General features: G+C 44.2%; 1 protein-coding gene across 1 annotated transcript in view; it reads left to right on the forward strand.

Moving 5' to 3' along the window:
• chd7 (chromodomain helicase DNA binding protein 7) overlaps positions 1-19,279 on the forward strand; it is a 105,854-nt gene that overhangs the window by 49,543 nt on the left and 37,032 nt on the right. The window contains 15 exon segments of the mRNA XM_051953279.1: positions 1,881-2,025; positions 4,301-4,432; positions 5,458-5,523; positions 6,547-6,602; positions 8,692-8,806; positions 9,211-9,294; positions 9,382-9,519; positions 11,945-12,066; positions 12,662-12,905; positions 15,306-15,482; positions 15,783-15,926; positions 16,044-16,142; positions 16,228-16,414; positions 17,633-17,849; positions 18,886-19,081. Coding sequence (XP_051809239.1) covers positions 1,881-2,025; positions 4,301-4,432; positions 5,458-5,523; positions 6,547-6,602; positions 8,692-8,806; positions 9,211-9,294; positions 9,382-9,519; positions 11,945-12,066; positions 12,662-12,905; positions 15,306-15,482; positions 15,783-15,926; positions 16,044-16,142; positions 16,228-16,414; positions 17,633-17,849; positions 18,886-19,081 — 2,122 coding nt within the window.

Below are 19,279 nucleotides of genomic sequence, written 5' to 3' on the forward strand. Positions count from 1 at the left end.
GTGTTCAAACACAGAGAAATCCATGAAATTTTTTATCGCATGTATTAGCTACACGTAGACTGGGCTGTAGCACATCATCAGAGAATATTCCTGAGGTGTGTGGAGCACAGTTAGGGGTATTTCTTAAGAATTTCGAGCTTCCCTCTGTGTTTGGGCACCTCTGATTGAAAGCAAATCTAAGCTACTCTTTTAACGATCAATTCTGAAAGTGTAGATGATGTCTGCTGCTGGAAGTGGTAGAAATAAGACTGGCTGTGTGTCTTAAGAAACTGATAATTACCTGAAGCACCTCGTCACTGTTCAGTCAAATAGCACCTGCTTTTCATGACGTTGGACGCAGTGATGTTAATGATTAAGGGTTGGTCAATTAACTGCTGTTAACAGTTTAACCAGTGAAAAATATATTAACCAATAAAGAAGATGACTGTCAGAAAGTGTGTTGTATTTTAGGTGTAGTACTTGGTCTTACCACCAGGTGGAGCCCCTTTAAGACCTCAACACTGCAATTTTAACAATTTTAGAAGTTCATAGCTTGCTACGCTGTATGACATGAATTTAACAGTCTCTGTGCAGATTGCATGATGAAATCACAGCTGAATCTCAGCCTATGATGTACCTGAGTCGACATACGGTTGTAATGGTGATCTGTGAAGAATCGTGTAAGTGCCTGTATTTCTGAACCTCTGCTGTTCGGAGCTCTGTTCTTCTGCCAGTTTTCCATGTGTCTGTTCGTGGTGTTAGACAAATTTGGAGGTACACGACACGGAAGTTTTCCGCTTAAGAGCCATGAGTTAAAATTATATAATTTGTCTGCACGGAGCCGCACGGACCTCAAGCATAAACAAGCTTTAATGAGTAGGGGGCCACCATGAGCGAGTCTTCTGTGACGCTTCATGCCTACCAGCGAGAGCATACATGTTGTTGGGCTGGTGGGAGCTACAGTAGTGTCACTACGACTGCGTTACCGGCTGATTATCTACTTCAGCAGAGTGTTCTGTGTAGTGTGACCCCACAGGCTGTCTGTTAGGACAAACGTACAGAATTTGCATCCAGTCAAATGCAACACTGGACCGGGCAGTGAGGTGTGTCGCAGATTGTCCCCACGTCTTGTTGAATTCAAATCTGACACAGTGTTGATCGTTCCAGTGGTTCCAGCGGAGATTTTTCTGCGTCCACGTCATCCTCAGGTCTGCCGCTGGAGGTGGTGTAAATGTGAGCGGCTGCCTGAAGGGGCCGAAGAGGGATGCTGAGTGTCCTCTCACCTCTGTGGTGTGAATGCACACTCCCAGATAGAGCCAGCTCCTCTTTCTTTCCATGCCAGAGATTAGAGGAAGCCTGGGGGCCTCTCCACCCCTCCTCCCCTGTGCTCACTGTCTGCCTGTCTCTCTCTCTCCTCCCCCCTCCTCCCTCCTGGTGTCTCTCTCTCCTTCCCCCTCCTCCCTCCTGGTGTCTCTCTCCTCCTCCCTCCTGGCGTCTCTCTCTCTCTCTCTCTCTCTCTCTCTCTCTCTCTCTCTCTCTCTCTCTCTCTCTCTCTCTCTCCTCCCCCTCCTCCCTCCTGGTGTCTCTCTCTCTCTCTCTCCGGGCCCCCCTCTCTCCTCCTCTCTGGGCCTGTATCTCTCCATCTCCCTCCTCTCTCCCGTGCCTCCATGCAGTCTTTCATCATATTAACCCCCTGTGTGCCAGAGCCCGAGGCACACTAATGATTTCTAAATGGGTAAATCAAACATGGCGATCGCCCTGGGACAGGCAGGGGCGCGCACGCACACGTGAACGCTCGCCAGCCTGTAACAGACTTTGAGGAATGAGCTTATGTTGTGTGCAGCCGCTTTCTGTCTTAATCTTAAGGTGTGTTGTTTTTTTTTCCCTCTCTCTTCCTGCAGCAGTAAAAAGGTGGAGTCGGAGGGTGGGGCTAGCGCTGCTAAGAAGGATTCTAAGAGGAAGAGAGAGTCATCAGTCAGCGAAGACGTGGAGGTGAAGTCTCCACCCCCCTCTCCTCCTGAAGAAGAAGATGACGATGGTGTGCAGGTATGAAACGCACAGTGGCAGTTTTGACGCTTGTTTCAACTTTCCAGGCCTTGAACACAACTCCAGTAGACCAGGGTGGCCCGACTATGAGGGAAAATAAAAGCAGAAGCCGGTGTTTACTCTAGGAATTTTATCAGCAGCAGCGGCGGCGTAAACAAATGACACCTGAGTGCAGATTTTACTTGTACAGCCTAATTTTAAATGGCCAGTTGAAAATGGCTTTTTAAAGGCTGAATGTAGAAATTAAATATATATATTTGCACAAACTCATCTGGAAATGCAGTCAGCAGCTCCTTCATGGTGTGTAGATATTAGCTTGATGCTATCAATTAGCTTACTGACGTTAGCGACGCTGAGTTGGCCCAGTTAACTGAAGCTACCGATATGCTACGCACCGTTAGCTGGACATCAATATTTTGCAGCAGTATATTTAACTTCTGGTTTATCTTTTTTCTCTGGTGAGTCACTGAGCTATTTTCCAAGACCACACTCCTGTAACACTCTGACCTGGTGCCTGGATGCTTTACGTCGCTTTCAAAGCCGCGCTCTCACAAGTAAATAACGTCAAATTAACCAGACATATCAAAGAGTAGATACTGAGCAAGATGGCTATCTATAGAGACAGGCAGCGGTGGTGTATTTGCGACAATAAAACAAAAAAAAGAGAGAAATTTGAAGGAGCGACTTGTAGGATTTAGGAATATGAATGTAGAGGAAACGCTGGAAGCCATCAAACCTCTGCAGATCCCTCAGTGTCACGGCCTGTAGAGATGGAAGGCACGGAGCCAGTAGGCATCTGCTGTTTGTGTTGTAAACCAGCCCTGTTGACAGACCAAGCAGACAAGCCCCCCCGTCGAGTTCACATCGTGCACCGTCAGCAACTTTTCAGCTGCTTATTTTATAACGTCGTATCTGCATAAATAAAGAAAAACACTTCTGAGTGCTGTGATGTTTAGAGGAACCAGCATCGGATTCATGCACGGAGCAGCATCTGGCTTTTAGCGTCGTGGCTCCGATTCAAACGGGAAAGCTGCGTATAGCCCCTTTAACCTGGTCCTCGCTGTCATTTTTTCCATGCTGCTGTAACGGGGGAACATGTTGGGCCCAACAAACTGGATGATGCTTTCCTCAAAGTCAATATGGATAACATGCGAGGCCATATGGAACACAGTAACGTATAATGAAAATGAGGTCTGCTTCTCAGCTGGTGAAAGATGAGCACACACAGCCCTGTAGTTTCCACCCTCCACCGCTGATTTAATTTACATCAGGCTTTTGTTTTCCGAGAGTCACTGCAAGTGTTGGCAATCCACCTTTTTGGAGAAGCTTTACAGTAAGTGAGCGTTTTTAATAAATAGTCAAAAGAACAAAGCAACTGAGGAAGTAAAATGTATTTAAATGGCACCTTTCACATCTACACCCCCTGTCAAAAGTTTTAGGACATTTTCTCATTCAAATAAAGTAGAACCTGTCCCACAACTTTTGACAGGGGGTGTATCTACCAAATTTGGTACACATATGCAGCACATCAGGCTGAACAAAAAAGTCAGTGACAGCCACATTCCAAACCCAACAGGAAGTGAGCTATTTTGCGTTGAATGTCAGATTTTGCCCATTTTTCATTCTTTTCTAGAGCGAACTCCTCCTAGGGGGAAACTCCAATTCACCTCAAATTGGGCCAGTACATACAGGAGGCCTTAATGATCCAAACTTATTAAAATCTTTTTCCAAAGTCAAAGGGCGTGTCCGTGGCGGCCTCTGGAATTTTGATCCTTCGCCATGAAATTTCAAATGCTGTGTAAATGTCCTGATCATGCTCCAATCTGCCTGAAACTTTACATGTATGATCAGAGTCCTGCCCTGATCACATCCATATGATGAAATACACCCCCTGTCAGAAGTTGTAGGACAGGTTCTACTTTATTTGAATGAGAAAGCGTCCTAAAGCTTTTGGCAGGGGGTGTACAAACGTTTTGGTGCGAGAGCGTTGAAGGCACAGTCACCACGGGTTTTACACTTGGAACGAGGGAGAACAAGTAATTTCTGTTGGCCTGACCTGAGAGCTCCATTTGGGGTGTACAGATGAAGCAAATAAACCGTGGTAAAGCCTTAAAAGTTAGAACCGGCACTTTAAAATGTACGCCAAGATTGATGGGAAGCCAGTGAAGAGAGGAAAGGACTTCCTGGGTGATGTGGGATCTAAGACCATCTAATGATCGTTTAAGTAAATAAAACATTTAACCCATTTCTTTCTCCGTTTTTTTTGGTCTATCAGAAGCGTCGCTCTAGCCGTCAGGTGAAGAGGAAGAGGTACACGGAGGATCTGGAGTTCAGGATCTCTGAGGACGACGACAGCGGAGACGACTCGGCGGCACCAAAATCCCCGTCGTCATCCTCACAGCAACAGGTAGAATCTGAGCTTCTGTTAGCAGTTCATCTGGAGTCGAACTCACTGTCTCCTTACACTAGGTTGGCGTTTACAAAATTTACCAATCTAGTAAAAGCTTTGCTGTGGATTTGGACTGTATATTATCCATTTCATTGACCGTGTTTGCCTCCCTGCATGCAAATGGTCCACCAAAACATATTCTGAGGAAAGCTGCATCTTTCTTTTATCTTGGCCCATGATGACGATGATTGGCTTAAAGAAATACTATCCAGTCAGTGTTTATTTCCCCTCCTTTATAGCAGAGTGATAGTGAGGTGAAGCCAGACCGATATGTGTGAAGTGAAGGCGGTTTATTGATGATGGAAGTGTATTTCTAGAATTAAAGATAGAAATGTGAAGACACAGTGCTCAGGTTGGATGTTATTTTTATATGCCTCCCCGCCTGGTATTATTTCAGAACTTAAATGAATTTCTGTGCAGTATCTCATGTTCAGAAAGAGAGAACTTTGCAATCTGTTAAGTAAAAATTCCCTCAGGCAAATTCTTGCATGTATTTTTCCATATAAATAGTTTTAGTGAACTTTGCTAAATCATAAGATAATCCCTTATTTCTGCCCATGCCAGGGGAAATTCACATCGTTACTGGCAAGCTTATTGAGCAATAAAATAGTCATAATATTAGCAATATGTACAGTAATGAGAGATGAAAAAGTACAGTATTGGCACGCTGTAAACAACCAAATATAAAGTGGCTTGTACAAATAAGTTTAAGAAAGTGCAAAGATGCAGCAGGTTTGGGATGATAAAGTCCAGTTCATGTTATCATCAGGTGGTGATGCTGATGTTATAAAATCAGAGAAATGTGCTGTCACCAGTAGAACGGACACATTTTTTAAAGATCGCTTCAATAATTAAGCTGTATGTTATTTTAATTGTACGCTCATTCTACATAAATGAAGGTCTTATGTTTACCAGGAGGAGGAGAGATGTTTTGGTGTTTTACCATCATCAGACTGGATCCTTATTGTCTTCTGTTTTTCCAGGACGTGGCCGAGGCTGAGGGGCCTGTTGTGGAGAAGATCATGGGCTTACGCACCTCCAAAAAACAGGTGAGACACACACACCTCACAGACACTAACACAATACACAGAGAGATGCGCACACATGGACTGACTGGCCCGAGTCATGGTTTACGTCATCTGATTAGCCTCTCCACAGCTGGTCTAAGCAGATTATACACACACACACCAAGAGCTTAGACAGCGTGTATTCACTTGGTAAGCGGAGACAAGAGTTCTTGTATTTCAGTATGTGTGTGCGCTCAGAGCTGTGTGTGTGTGTGTGTGTCTCTGATTGACTGTGTGTGTGTGTGTGTCTGCCGGCTTTGTTTTTTATGCCTTGCTTAAAGAAAGCTCATCCCTGAGCCAACATACGCACGCACATACAGTCACCAGCCAACTTTCCTGTGCTAGCCAGCTGCCAATGGGTTACCCCCCACCTACGTGCACACACACGTGCATGCACACACACACACTCCCTCTCACAGCTCCATTCAGAGTTGACCCCGGGCTTGGCACACAGCCAAAACCACAACGCTAGCTTCGCCAGACGCCAAGCTAGCGTTTCCTCAGGCAGGGTGTGTGTGTGATTGATGATTCATGGCATTACAGTAGTAGTAGCATGGTGGAGGGTGTGTGTCTGTGTGTGTGCTACGGCACTAGTGGTGAATGGAAGTGGACTGACTTCCTTGAAAGAGCTGCTGTTTTGGTGTTTCCCCTTCTCAGATACGCTGCTTGAATCGAATAAAAACAGTTTATTAGTCGTAAGCAGATATGAAGTCAAATCTATTCGTTAAAACTTCTTCTCCAGCGTCATTTCGCCTTTATGTTGTAGCCAAAACGGCAAATAGCTGCGAGATATGAATGAAACAACGGCTTCTGTCGGTGTGAGGATGTCGAGCGGAGCGTTGACTGACATGTCGGCGTGGAACTCGTATGCAGGCTCCTTCTGTGCCACTTCACGAACTCAGCCACATGTTGTGTAACAATGACGAGCCACTTCTGCTCTTTCACCATGCAGCTGCTATATTTGCAATGATTATTAACCTTTCTTTTTACTTCTTTCCTTTTCAGCTGGAGTCGGGGGAGGAAGTGGAGGTGGAGGAGTTCTACGTCAAGTTCAAGGGCTTGTGAGTAGTAGCTCGTTTTTTTTCTTCTTCGCTCTCCACCTCTTTTGTCTTTCACAGCGGGGCTTCCTCCCTTTTTTAGACCTATTTTCAACACACACACGCCGGGGTGTCTGTGAGTCTTTAAGTGTGAAAAGCTCGGCATATTCAGCCTGAAAGCCTCATTCGGTTTTTCTCGTTTGCGCTCCAGATCCATTCTCGTATCGATAACACGAGTGGCTGCAGCGCCGTCTCATCCAGTCAGAGTGCTAAACATAGGTCATGTTCGTCATTAGCTGGAGCACATTTCATTTGTGCTTGGACAGATTGGAGTCTAGACTGGCAAAAATACAATTACAGCTGTATGTTCGGCACACAAATTCAATCGCATGTCTTCCAAATGAGTGTAGACAAGCTCGCTGCTTCTGAAGTCTGAATAAAACACACTTGGGCTACGTTCAGACTGCAGGCTCAAGTGACCCAAATCCCATTTGTTTTGCCCCTATGCGACCTGTATCTGATCTTTTCATGACAGTCTGAACGACACAGATCCGATTTTTTTCAAATGCGACCCAGGCCACTTGGATATGTGGTCCTAATTCCGATACGTATCGGATCTTTTGCCATGCGACTTCAGTCTGAACGGCCAGGTCGCATTTATCCGACCTATACGTCATCGGTACACGACAAACGTCACTATTCTGCGTTCAAGCAAAACACGTCTTCGGGCTGCCGAAGACGTGTGTCTTGCCGTGACAGTGTTAAAAAGAGGCGCTCACATATGTAGGTAAAGGTCGCCCTTGTCATTCTAAAATTCTGAATGAAGTCTGCATCTGTGAAGCCTCTCACATCACTATCCCACCACTCCTGGCTGTGACTCCACACCCACACAGTTCTCTGGACAGACGTTGCTGCCACTGCCCTACAAAACACCAGGGCCAAAATCCTGGCTGTCTTCCTCCTTGACCTTCTCCTTAAAACGATTAAGTTATAAATATGCCGGCTCAGGCTAGACAACGACTTTAAAATGTCCAGACATGCTCCACTGTTAGCGTCCATGTTTACTTCCGTAAACACTGAACACGCTCTCTGCGTGTCGTTGTTGTGTCCTCTTCTGCGCATGCGGGAACCTTTTGGGTCGTGTGAGGTTCACACAGGAGATCACATACAAGTCGCATTTAATTGGAAATGTGGACGAACTCGCCAAAAAAATCGGAATTGAGCATTAAGCCCTGCAGTCTGAACGTAGCCTTAGTTTGTCACAGAAAGTGCTTTGAACACACAGGCCCAAATGTTGCTCTCTTAAAATGTTTTTTTAATTCCCCTCAGTTGACTCTTTCTTGCTTCGGCCGGCATCCAGATATCTTCAGGTAGTTAAATCACACATGGCAGCAGCTGCATAGAAAAAAGGAACAGCAGCAGATCATCTCTTTGTTTACTTCTGACAACATCTGGCACTCTTTGATTAAATGTGTAATAAAACTTTGGTATTCTCACTTTGAACTGTGCTTTAACTAATAATGCATCAACTATTTTCTCACTTAACTGTCTGTTAAATGACAAAAACAGTCAAAATGTCCATCAGTTTTTCCAAGTTTTTTCTTTTGTATTGTGTAATCGACAGCATTAGACTACAAATGCGTTTAATTTCCGACCAAAGACGGCCAAGAAAATTGGAAAATTTTCACTTTTGAGAAGCTGGAATGAGTAAATGTTTGGCATTTTTACCGTTAACAGATTTTCAGAATACTTTCCGGATAGTTTTCCGACGACTCTTTGAAGTGCAATGCCTGTAAAATAGATTTTTAAAGTAAATTTGCGCTCCAGTGGTCACTTTGAATTCGTACCTGTGCAGCCTACAGACCAACATTTTCTTTGTCTAATCAAACTGACACCGTTGTTGTAGACAGCAGTGAAGCTACACAGACTGTTTCTCACCACTTTGAGTTAGTTATTCCCCTGAAGAGTCAAAATATATCAACAGCTCACGTTGCATTTATTAGACTACTGCGTCCACCTCCTGTAAATCATCCCCAAACAGTAACATTCACCCTGGTAATGTTTGAACCACGGCAGGAAACACTTAAAATGTCTGTCTTGTGTTTCTTTTTAGTTCGTACCTCCACTGTCGCTGGGCAGAGCTGGAGGAACTGGAAAAGGACAAGAGAATACACCAGAAGATCAAGAGGTTTAAGGCCAAGCAGCAGCTCAACAACTTTATAACCGAGGTACGACCTGAGCTCAGCCCTACAGTCGGCCCATTACCTGGGTCCTGACCTCACACAGCATGAAAGCAGCTACTTACAGGGGTCAAACCAGTTGGACGACAGTAATAGCAGTGGCTTAGGATTGGACGCTGCACTGAGAAGTCGGAGGAGTGGGAAGCAAATTGTGTTTCTTTGCTGTAAGACAAATTGTGTCATTCATCTTAAATATGCTGTTAGTCTGTTCTTAGCTGCTTTGTCAGTTAGACAGTGTTGTACAGCAAGCGTTAAACCTGTTGAACGAGGTAAAGGACACAGGGATAAATCGATAATGCTCAGAGCGCATTAAATCTCTTCTTGTTCTGTGAAGTCGGCCCAGCTCGTATCGTATCGCCAAGAGTAAAAACCCCCTCTTGTTTTCCCTCCAGATGGACGACGAGCCTTTTAACCCGGACTATGTGGAGGTGGACCGTGTCCTGGACGTTTCAGAGAGCACAGATGAAAACGGAGAGGTGCTTTGATCTCTTCCGTGGGCCTTTTTGAGCCTCTCTTCTCCCCCTCCACACGCACACTAACGCTCCCTCTGTTTCTGCGTGCAGACGGTGACCTTATATTTGGTGAAGTGGTGCAGTCTGCCTTATGAAGACTCCACCTGGGAGCTGAAGGCCGACATCGACCAGTCCAAGATAGAGGAGTACGAACGCATCGCGGCGCGCACACCCAACACTAAGAGAGTGGTGAGCAGCTCTTTCTTTCTTTCGCCGCCGTCTGTCTTCCAGCCTCCTCCCAGAGTGTGTTTGTGTGTGTTCGCCTGCTGCCGGCTCCTTCCTCCTCCAGATTTACAGCTCCCTTAACTGCTCTCCACAGGGCCACGTTCTTGTGGTCTTACACACTCACACACACACACACAGACTCACACACACACACACACACACGCCCTGCTCTTGTGGCCAGGCCAAACCACTAACAGTGTGTTTAATGCTGAACAGAAGCAGCTGACTGGCTGTGGTCTCCCCCTCCATCACTCCCTTCCTCGCCCTCCGTCCATCTATTTAACTGCTGCCTACTGTTTCTCTGTGAGGGCCGTGTTGGAAGTGCTTCATCATACAGCGGCGGGGTTTGGAGGCGGTTTTATTTTTAGCCCCGCTTATGGCTCCAGGGATGGTCGTTTGGAGTTTCGGACCATTTGCAGCAGACGTTCAATTTACTTGGACAGGATGAAGGCGAATAATTTTGTTGGTTAGAAGTTCCTCAAAAGCTAAGCATTAGTTTGAGATTATAAGGCTGCTGAAAGATCTACGAAACGACTCCAGCTCGCTATTCTAAACCTCCTAAAACTACATGAAAAGCCTTCGTTTTAATAGCGTCTGCACAGGTGTTTAAGCTCTGGTCTCCTGCCAAAAAGCCCAGGGTCACTGGACTAAAAAGATAAACTTGAACCAGACAGAACTTTTGCTACGATGTGATTTTACCTGACACGGCTCTGTGTTATTCACATTCCTTTTAGATGAATCTGTGAGGCATCAATGTTGTATTTCTGCCGCTTAACTCGCTACTATTCAGGATGCAAAATTAAATACTCGTCACTGGTAGCTTTCTTTAATTCGTTATATGCATTGTTCAGACATTTTTGCCTCTGAAAAGACTTTAAACGTCATCTCATTCCAGCTTTAAACAACCTACCACAGTGGTTCTCAACCCTGTTCCTCAGGACCCACTGTCCTGCATGTTTTAGATGCTTCCCTGCTCCAACACACCTGACTCAAATGATCAGCTCGTCATCAAGCCTCTGCAGAAGCCTGATGACGAGCTGATCATTTGAGTCAGGTGTGTTGGAAGAGGGAAGCATCTAAAACATGCAGGACATGGGGTCCTGAGGAACAGGGTTGAGAACCACTGACCTAGCACCACTACCAGCCCAAGTTTTATTAACATAAAGCTGCTTTTTTTGTATAAATCCTTCCTTACCCTTAGAGAACTCTGCTTAATTTCTACTCTAATAGGTAAATCCTGTTGCTTGAAGCTGTTAATTTTGATGCAAAAAAAGCAAGAAAGCATCTGAGTTGGATTCAATGAGATTCAGAAAACTTTATTTGCTCAGAGGTCAATTAAAAAGACAGACTATAGATAGACACTTTATTAATCCCGAGGGAAATTCAAGAGAGCAGACAGTGCAACAATGAATTAAGAAATTGGAGATAAGTAGCATAAATAAACCAAATCTGATTAAATATACTAGGGCTGGACCCGACTCTCCCAAGTATCCGAATATTCGTTCGCTACATCAGTATTTGGATACTAATTTTGGTATCCGAATATTTGCACCCCCCCCCCCTTGACGTCACGCTTCACTTCGTTGCATAAACACAAGACAAGATGCTGAAGACCTCCGCTGTTTGGGAATTCTTCCGTTTAACTGAAGACAAAACGAAGGCAAAATTTGGACCTGAGAGACCAGACGAACGGATCCGAATATTCGTTCACTACATCAGTATTTGGATACTAATTTTGGTATCCGAATATTTGCACCCCCCCCCTTGACGTCACGCTTCACTTCGTTGTATAAACACAAGACAAGATGCTGAAGACCTCCGCTGTTTGGGAATTCTTCAGTTTAACTGAAGGCAAAACGAAGGCAAAATTTGGACCTGAGAGACCAGACGAACGGATCCGAATATTCGGGCCGTCTCCGCCCCAAGCCGCACCCCACCCCTCGGACATTACAGGGCGGAACGAATATTCGGATATTCGTCTTTAATAGGGCTCAAATATTCGGAGGCCAGATGCCACCATTCGGGCCAGCCCTAAAATATGTACACAAATGTCGAAAAAGTACTATAAGAAGAGTAAAAAGAAAGGGGGGAAAAAATACAACTTAGTAACATACTAGTACAAATACAAATGTACAATGTAGGTGCAATGAGGCAGAGGTCAGTGGACGTTGAGCATTGTTTGCTATTTTTGCCCCAAAAACGACTGGAAAAGGGGGAAAAAAAATCAAAATAGTTGCTAATTAAGATGGCTAATTAATCAGCTGTGGCCATGAAAGTGAATTAAAACCCATTAAGCCCTTCAGTCTGCGTAGTTTGACATGGATGATTTAATGGGAATAAGTGCTGCTGTTATTTTAGAAACCCTAAATGATTCCTCCTCGTGTTTCAGGATCGGCCTCCTGCAGCCGACTGGAAAAAGCTGGAGGGCTCCAGGGAATACAGGAACGGCAACGCACTCAGGGAATACCAGCTCGAAGGCCTCAACTGGCTAACCTTCAACTGGTACAACTCGTAAGTCACCATTAATTGTATTTTGTTAGAATCGCTCCCTGACTGCTGCTGTCAGCCTGCGCATGTGATAGCACCTCGTTTAATAGTCTTAAGTGGACATTAAAGCGAACATTAAGTGGCCCTCTGGCGTGCTGCTGTTTAAGTTTCCCCACTGGCGCCATCCATGCCTGAAATGTATGCGCTGATGGTACCACAGGAGTTTTTTAGACAAACACATCCGCCAGATGGCACAGATGGACTTGAGTTCTGCTGTGAGTGCTTTTAAACGTCAGTCTGCCGTCCTCGAGGGTGAATGCTGGGTTTTCTGGAATATCAGTCACATATTTGGGGAACTCGGTCAAATCTCAGAGGATGACAAATTGGTCGCTTTTCCAGCAATATAGCAGCGAGTATTTTCCAGCGTTTTTTGCATTAGATCACCGGAGTGGAAAACAGACTGCATCACTGCCCCTTTTGGAAAAGCAGCATTAATAAACCAGGAGGGAAAATCTTTTAGCTCATGGAAGCTTATTGACTCGAGTCGTGTGGAAGTCGTGGGATTTTATATCGGGCCCACAGATGATGTGAAATCCATCGTTTCCTGCTTTGTCCACAGACGTAACTGTATCTTGGCTGACGAGATGGGTCTCGGGAAGACCATCCAGTCCATTACATTCCTCTATGAGATTTACATGAAGGGCATCGAGGGGCCGTTCCTGGTCATCGCCCCGCTCTCCACCATTCCCAACTGGGAGAGAGAGTTCAGGACCTGGACTGAGCTCAACGCGGTGGTCTACCACGGCAGCCAGGCCAGCCGCAAGACCATCCAGGCCTACGAGATGTACTACAGAGATGCACAGGTAAAGAAAACGATGCTTATAGAGCTGCTCAACCCTCTTTTTATGACATTTCTGTTGGTTTAGGGTCATAAACGGTATCCTCGACCCCAAACACGTCACAGAGATGCCCTAGTTTTAACATAAATGTATCATCTGTGTGCTAAAAGTAGAGGCTAGTTATGCAGATATTATAGCAATCATTCATATGACTGTCACTAATTATTTGAAGAGTTCATTTGCAAAAACAGATAACTCCGTGTTGATACATTTTCAGAAAACTTTTTTTTATTGTTTACTTGAGATAATATCAATCAAACTGAATGTTGAGTGGATTTGACTCAGTAGAAAAATACACGACAAAATAGAGAAAAAATAAATTATTAGTGTTATTATCTCAAGTACACAATAAAAAAAATGACTTTTCTGAAAATTTATAAAACAGAGTTACCTGTTTTTGCAAATGAACTCTTCATTTATTCCTGCATGCGCTGGTTCACATGTCACGTCACAGATTGCCAAGTTTGAGTGCTATTTTGGCATAATTCATGAGTGCATTCATCAGCTCTTCAGGTAAGAATAATGCTGGAAAAACAGCTGGGTACACCTGACCTGCAGCACAAATGAAAATTAAAAGTATGCGATTAGTTTTGACCCTGTGAAAATGAATTTTTGTGCCTCATCGTGTCCATTCGGTGTTTTTTTTTTTATATATATGTTTGGAAGACACGAGTAAAATAAGGAGTCAACACCATGAATGGATGTTTCTAAAGCTAAAGCAGCAGCGGAGACGGTATAAAAACACAGATTCAGTTTTCTAGGGTTGCAGAAAATGATTAAAATTGATGGTAATTGGCGCAAAATGAACACAGACAGAAACAAAACATCTAGTTATACGCACAAAACCACCAGACAGAGAGTAAAAGCAATGAAAAATTAACAAAAACTGATGCAAAATCAGTGCAAAAGGAAACAAAACAAGCAGGGGAAACATAAAACAATAAAAAAATGCACAAAAAATGACCAGAAACTGATGAAAAGAGATGCAAAATGACCACAAACAAGTGCAAAATCAATGCAAACACAGAAACAACCACATTTTAGACACACAGATACAAAATGGTAGCCAAAGAGGCACAAAATGATTAAAAAGATACACAAAAAGTCCAGAAAGTGCTTTCTCTGTCATGGTTTTAAATGATGCTAAGACTGAGTTCAATAATTTAACCCTCTTATTGTCCTCATTTACGGGCACCAAAAAATATTGTTTCCTTGTCTGAATAAAATAAAATAAATTCAGCTGAAAAATCCCCAAATTTCTGAAAATTTGCAAAAACCTTCAGGAAGGAAATTCCAATAATTCCTTAAAAGTTTATGTAGAAAAATTCTTGGAAATATTTTCAAAAAATGAGCAAAAATCTTCCAAAAAAATCCTAAAATTATGTATAGTGATTACATGTATATCAGTAAAACTTCTACTTTCTTTAAGAACATTTTTGACATTTCCTTTTTTCCACCAGAAACGTTCAAAGATTTCCCAAAAATGTTGAAAATGTGGACATCAGAAGTTTCACTGTGAAAATTTTATTTTTTTCCCCACATTTTCAAACTTTAAAACGGGTAGATTTTGACCCGCAGGACGACATGAGGGTTAGCTTCAAGATTAGTCATCAAAAAGGATAGTTCTGTTCACGATAAGAGAAAGAAAGAGAGCGTTGTAACATGAAATCGTATATTTTTGACACATTTAGACATGACTGAAGAGTTAACACGGAGACGAGAATAGAGCTTTTATTTCATTTCATTGTGTCCGTGTGGGGATGAGGATTGTGAGGATGTACAGTAAGCGGAAGAAACAATAACACTGTCAGCAGATCTGAACACCTCCTCAGTCAGGGGAAATCTTGAGCCGGCTGGGGATGGACGGTGCTCCTCTGCTGCATAAGCTCTTTACCGTCCTGTAACTGTAAGCCATATACTGTAAGCTCTTATTGCACAATGCTGCTAACATCTCTGAACCCTCGCCGGAGTGAACCCGTGAAGAAAATAAGCCGTAGTAGCGGCGTACTTGGGTGGCTGCTTGCTTCTAATCCAGGCGGAGGTAATCCTCAAGGTCACGATGGAGGGACGTTGTGTTCTTTTCCAGGCAGATTCCCACACATTTCGATAATAATAGGAGGTTTTATTGCATCTGTTATCTGACTCAAAACAGATTGGAAAAACTCAACCAAATGCCACCAAGAAAGTCCAACTTTATCTTGTTCTTCCCCGCTTTTACTCCCTCATTTATGGATTTGCCGTGAATCCCGTCTGCTTCTTAGACGAAGCCGTTTCTCTCACAGATCCACCGGGTACGATAATAAATGAACCGGTGACGCTGTTCTTATTGACCTTCATGCTCTTCCTCTTTCTTCTCGGCTTCAGGGTAAGATAATAAAGGGAGTGTATCGCTTCCACGCGGTGATAACGACCTTTGAGATGATCCTGGCCGACTGTCCGGAGCTGCGCAGCATCCCGTGGCGCTGCGTGGTGATCGACGAAGCGCATCGCCTCAAAAACCGCAACTGCAAACTACTGGAAGGACTCAAAATGATGGACATGGTGAGTGGCGGCGGCTTGTAACAGAGGGGCAGGAGGGATAAAGTAATAAGGAAGCGGGGTTTTCTTACAGCTTCCTGGCACACGGATGGGAATAAAATGTGTTTTGTCTGGCAGGATTCATTTTAAGTCTTGCAGAAATTTGAGAGCAGTTGAGAGATGGACAAATTAACCCGGTATCTGTGCCATGTTGCTATAATCCCTCCCTGTCTGCTCTTCAGGGGTTAAAATCCTGTCGGCACATCCTGATTTCATTTTTAGAAACTCTAAATATGTCTTTCCTGTCTCCGCGTTCTCCTCCAGGAGCACAAAGTTCTGTTGACAGGAACTCCTCTCCAGAACACTGTGGAGGAGCTCTTCAGCTTACTCAACTTCCTGGAGCCTGAGAGATTCCCGTCTGAGCAGACGTTCATGACTGAATTTGGAGACCTAAAGACTGAAGAGCAGGTAACGGGACGAGCCAGTCGGCGATGCGGAAATAGGAGGGGATGGGAAATGTTTTTTTTTTACTTCCTGTTGTTTCCTAAATTCCCATTTAAGTGACATTGCCTCTTTGTGTATCAGGTTCAGAAACTGCAAGGCATTCTGAAGCCCATGATGCTGAGAAGACTGAAGGAGGACGTGGAGAAGAACCTGGCCCCCAAAGAGGAGACCATCATCGAGGTAGGACTCACATCTCAGAACTCTTATTTAACTGATATCCACAGCATCTGCTTAATTTAAGTGACTTAACTTCTGTGGTTCTCAGGTGGAGCTGACCAACATCCAGAAGAAGTACTATCGAGCTATTCTGGAGAAGAATTTCTCCTTCCTGTCCAAAGGAGGTGTAGGAGGAGGAGGAGGCGGCGGCGGAGGAGGAGGAGCCAGCGTCCCCAACCTCCTCAACACCATGATGGAGTTGCGGAAATGCTGCAACCACCCCTACCTCATTAACGGTACGAGCTCATTCTTACACAAGTATCGGCTCTTTTCCACAAGCACCGACTCAGTTTAAGTCGTTGTCTGTTAGCACCACCTTATCGTGGGTGGAGTCGTCATAGAACGGCGGTCCGGAAGTCCCTTAGCATCATTTGCGGAGGAAATGGAGGCGATGGTGTAGCTGCTGCTCGGTCTACGGCTTTTTGTCAGATTCGAAGTAAAAGAAGAGTCAAAGAAAGCATTGTTTGTGTTGCCAGTTCTTTTTTTTTTCTTTTTTTTTTAAATGTAGGGTTTGATTTTCGTGGAAGAGTCGCTCTCGTGTGTCATCACTCCTCTTTGTCACGTTATCGGCTCCACTCAACTCACTTGTAACCTCGGCCGATTAGATACTAAAATCTGGTATCAGGTTCGAGGTCCTAATGGAAATCCTCACAAACCCAGTAGAGTTGAGCCCAATAGGTTCTAATGGAAAAGCTCCTCAACCCTCCTGTTGTCTTCAGTTATGAGCACCAAAAAACATTGTTTTTTGTCTGAAAAAAAAATCCGAAAATTCAGCAAAAAAATCCCCATATTTCTGCAAATTTGCAAAACCTTCAGGAAGAAATTTCCAGTAATTCCTTAAAAGTTTCCCTTAAAAGTTTTATTTATAGATCCCCCAAATTTGGCAAGAAAATTCTTGTAAATATTTTTTAAAAATGAGTAAAAATCTTCCAAAAAATATCTAAAATGATGACATGTATATCAGTAAAACTTCTAATACTTTCTTAAGAACATTCACATAAAAATCAACCAAAATCCAGCGAATATCGCTGGATTTTGGTTGATTTTTATGTGAATGTTCTTAAACATTTTTAGCATTTCTTTTTTGCTGCCAAAAATGTTGCCAAACACGGAAACAAACACGTTTCGGACACACAAAGATACAAAATGACGGCAAAAGGGGCACAAAATGATAGAAAAAAGACATGAAAATAAAGGAAAAAAAGAAGGAGGGGGTTGTAACATGAAATCAGACGATATTTTTCACGTATTTAGAATGCCACAAGTCATGCCTGAAGATAACGCTTGGAACCCCGGTCCAATAGGTACTAAAATAGCACCCGGTACCAGGTACTGCATCCTGATAGAAAACCTCATAAATAAAGCCGAGTAGTAGTAGTAGAAAAGCGCCGTATGACCTTCTACTGCGATGAACCAGTATCCTTCTCTAACTTTTCTGGTTGTCTCTTGTCCAGGAGCCGAAGAGAAGATCATTGAGGAGTTCAGGGACTCCCACGGCGGCAGGACGGACATGCCGGACATGGCCCTGCAAGCCATGATCCAGGCAGCCGGAAAGCTGGTGCTCATTGACAAGCTGCTGCCCAAACTAAAGGCAGGAGGACACAGAGTCCTGGTGTTCAGTCAGATGGTTCGCTGTCTGGACATCCTGGAGGACTACCTCATCCAGAAAAGGTGAGAACGCCACAATGCAAGCTAGTATTTTCTTTTTAAGTAAAAATGTTAATCGCTACACTGTTTACGGCTCCGTTTTGAGCCCTTCTGCTCGTCCTGAGTCAGATCCAACTCCTGCTTTTACCCTAATGACACAGCTGCCCGGTGCAAAGCTGCATCCTGAAAATGAGATGATGTACAACTTCATCCTCGGTCTTATTTGAGCAGCAGCAGAAAGCGTGCAGCTTTAATTAAATATGTATCTGGCACAGTGAAATAACAGCTGTAACCTGCTAAATTTGGCTCACCTTATTTTTTCATGAGCAGCTTGATTGGAAAAACTGAAGGTCCTGCATCAAAGCTGTGAAGTTTCTGAGCTGAGGTTCGTGTTCGCTCATTCGTGATGTGAATAAAATGTTCGCCGTGAGAACGCGGCTCCTGAAACTGATTTGATGCAATCAGAGCGCCGGCGTCTCATCCTGGTAGAAACGCTCGGCCCGTTTGTGATTGTTCTGCGGTGTTAAGAGAGTCGAGCTTCTCACCTCACAAAAGATTATTTTGCTGAGTGCAGAAACGCAGAACAGAGCATTTTAAGCAGAATTTTAATTTTGACCTGTCATCAGTTTGCGCTTAATTACTGACCATGTTTGCTGTTTTAGCTGGACAGCTATCAGCTGGTTAAAAATTAAAATCTGGGTGCACAATGTTTCTAATCTTTGCTAATAAGAAAGGAGGAGGATCCAGAAAGCTTTAATGAATCTGTCGGAGCTGCGCTGAATCTCTCACATATGCAATGAAACGCTGAACTTTACAACCCAACTGACGGAAAGCAGAGCAGCTTCTCGGCAGCAGATTGCGGCGGATAAAACACAGCAGAGTAAAGAGAGGATCTGCATTCAGTCAGGTTCATTTTAAATCCAGTAAAATATGCCCAGGTTGGCTTCACACCAAGCTTTACAGTTACCTTCAAACACCTCCACTACTGTGTTGACTTTTTCTGTGAATAAACATAAATTTGGTGAAAGTATGTCACACCTGTCCCCCTGTCTGCGTCCAGATACCCATATGAACGTATAGACGGAAGAGTTCGTGGTAACCTGCGGCAGGCCGCCATCGACAGGTTCTCCAGACCGGATTCGGACCGTTTTGTCTTCCTGCTGTGCACGAGAGCCGGAGGACTCGGCATCAACCTGACTGCAGCAGACACCTGCATCATCTTTGACTCTGACTGGAACCCCCAGAACGACCTCCAGGTACAAACCACACCGAGTTTACCCAGCATGTTGTTGGCTCTATGGGCGCTTTTCCACTAGCATCCACTCGGCTCGACTCGGTTTAGGTCGTTTTCTATTACAACTGAGTACCACCTCATAGTGGGTGGAGTCACAAAACTCGCACCATCCTCGAATATGGTCTCCAGTAATGCAGTGGTGGAGTTGAGGCCACTCTCC

This window comes from Acanthochromis polyacanthus, chromosome 9, assembly GCF_021347895.1.
Source record: "Acanthochromis polyacanthus isolate Apoly-LR-REF ecotype Palm Island chromosome 9, KAUST_Apoly_ChrSc, whole genome shotgun sequence".
NCBI lineage: Eukaryota > Metazoa > Chordata > Actinopteri > Pomacentridae > Acanthochromis > Acanthochromis polyacanthus.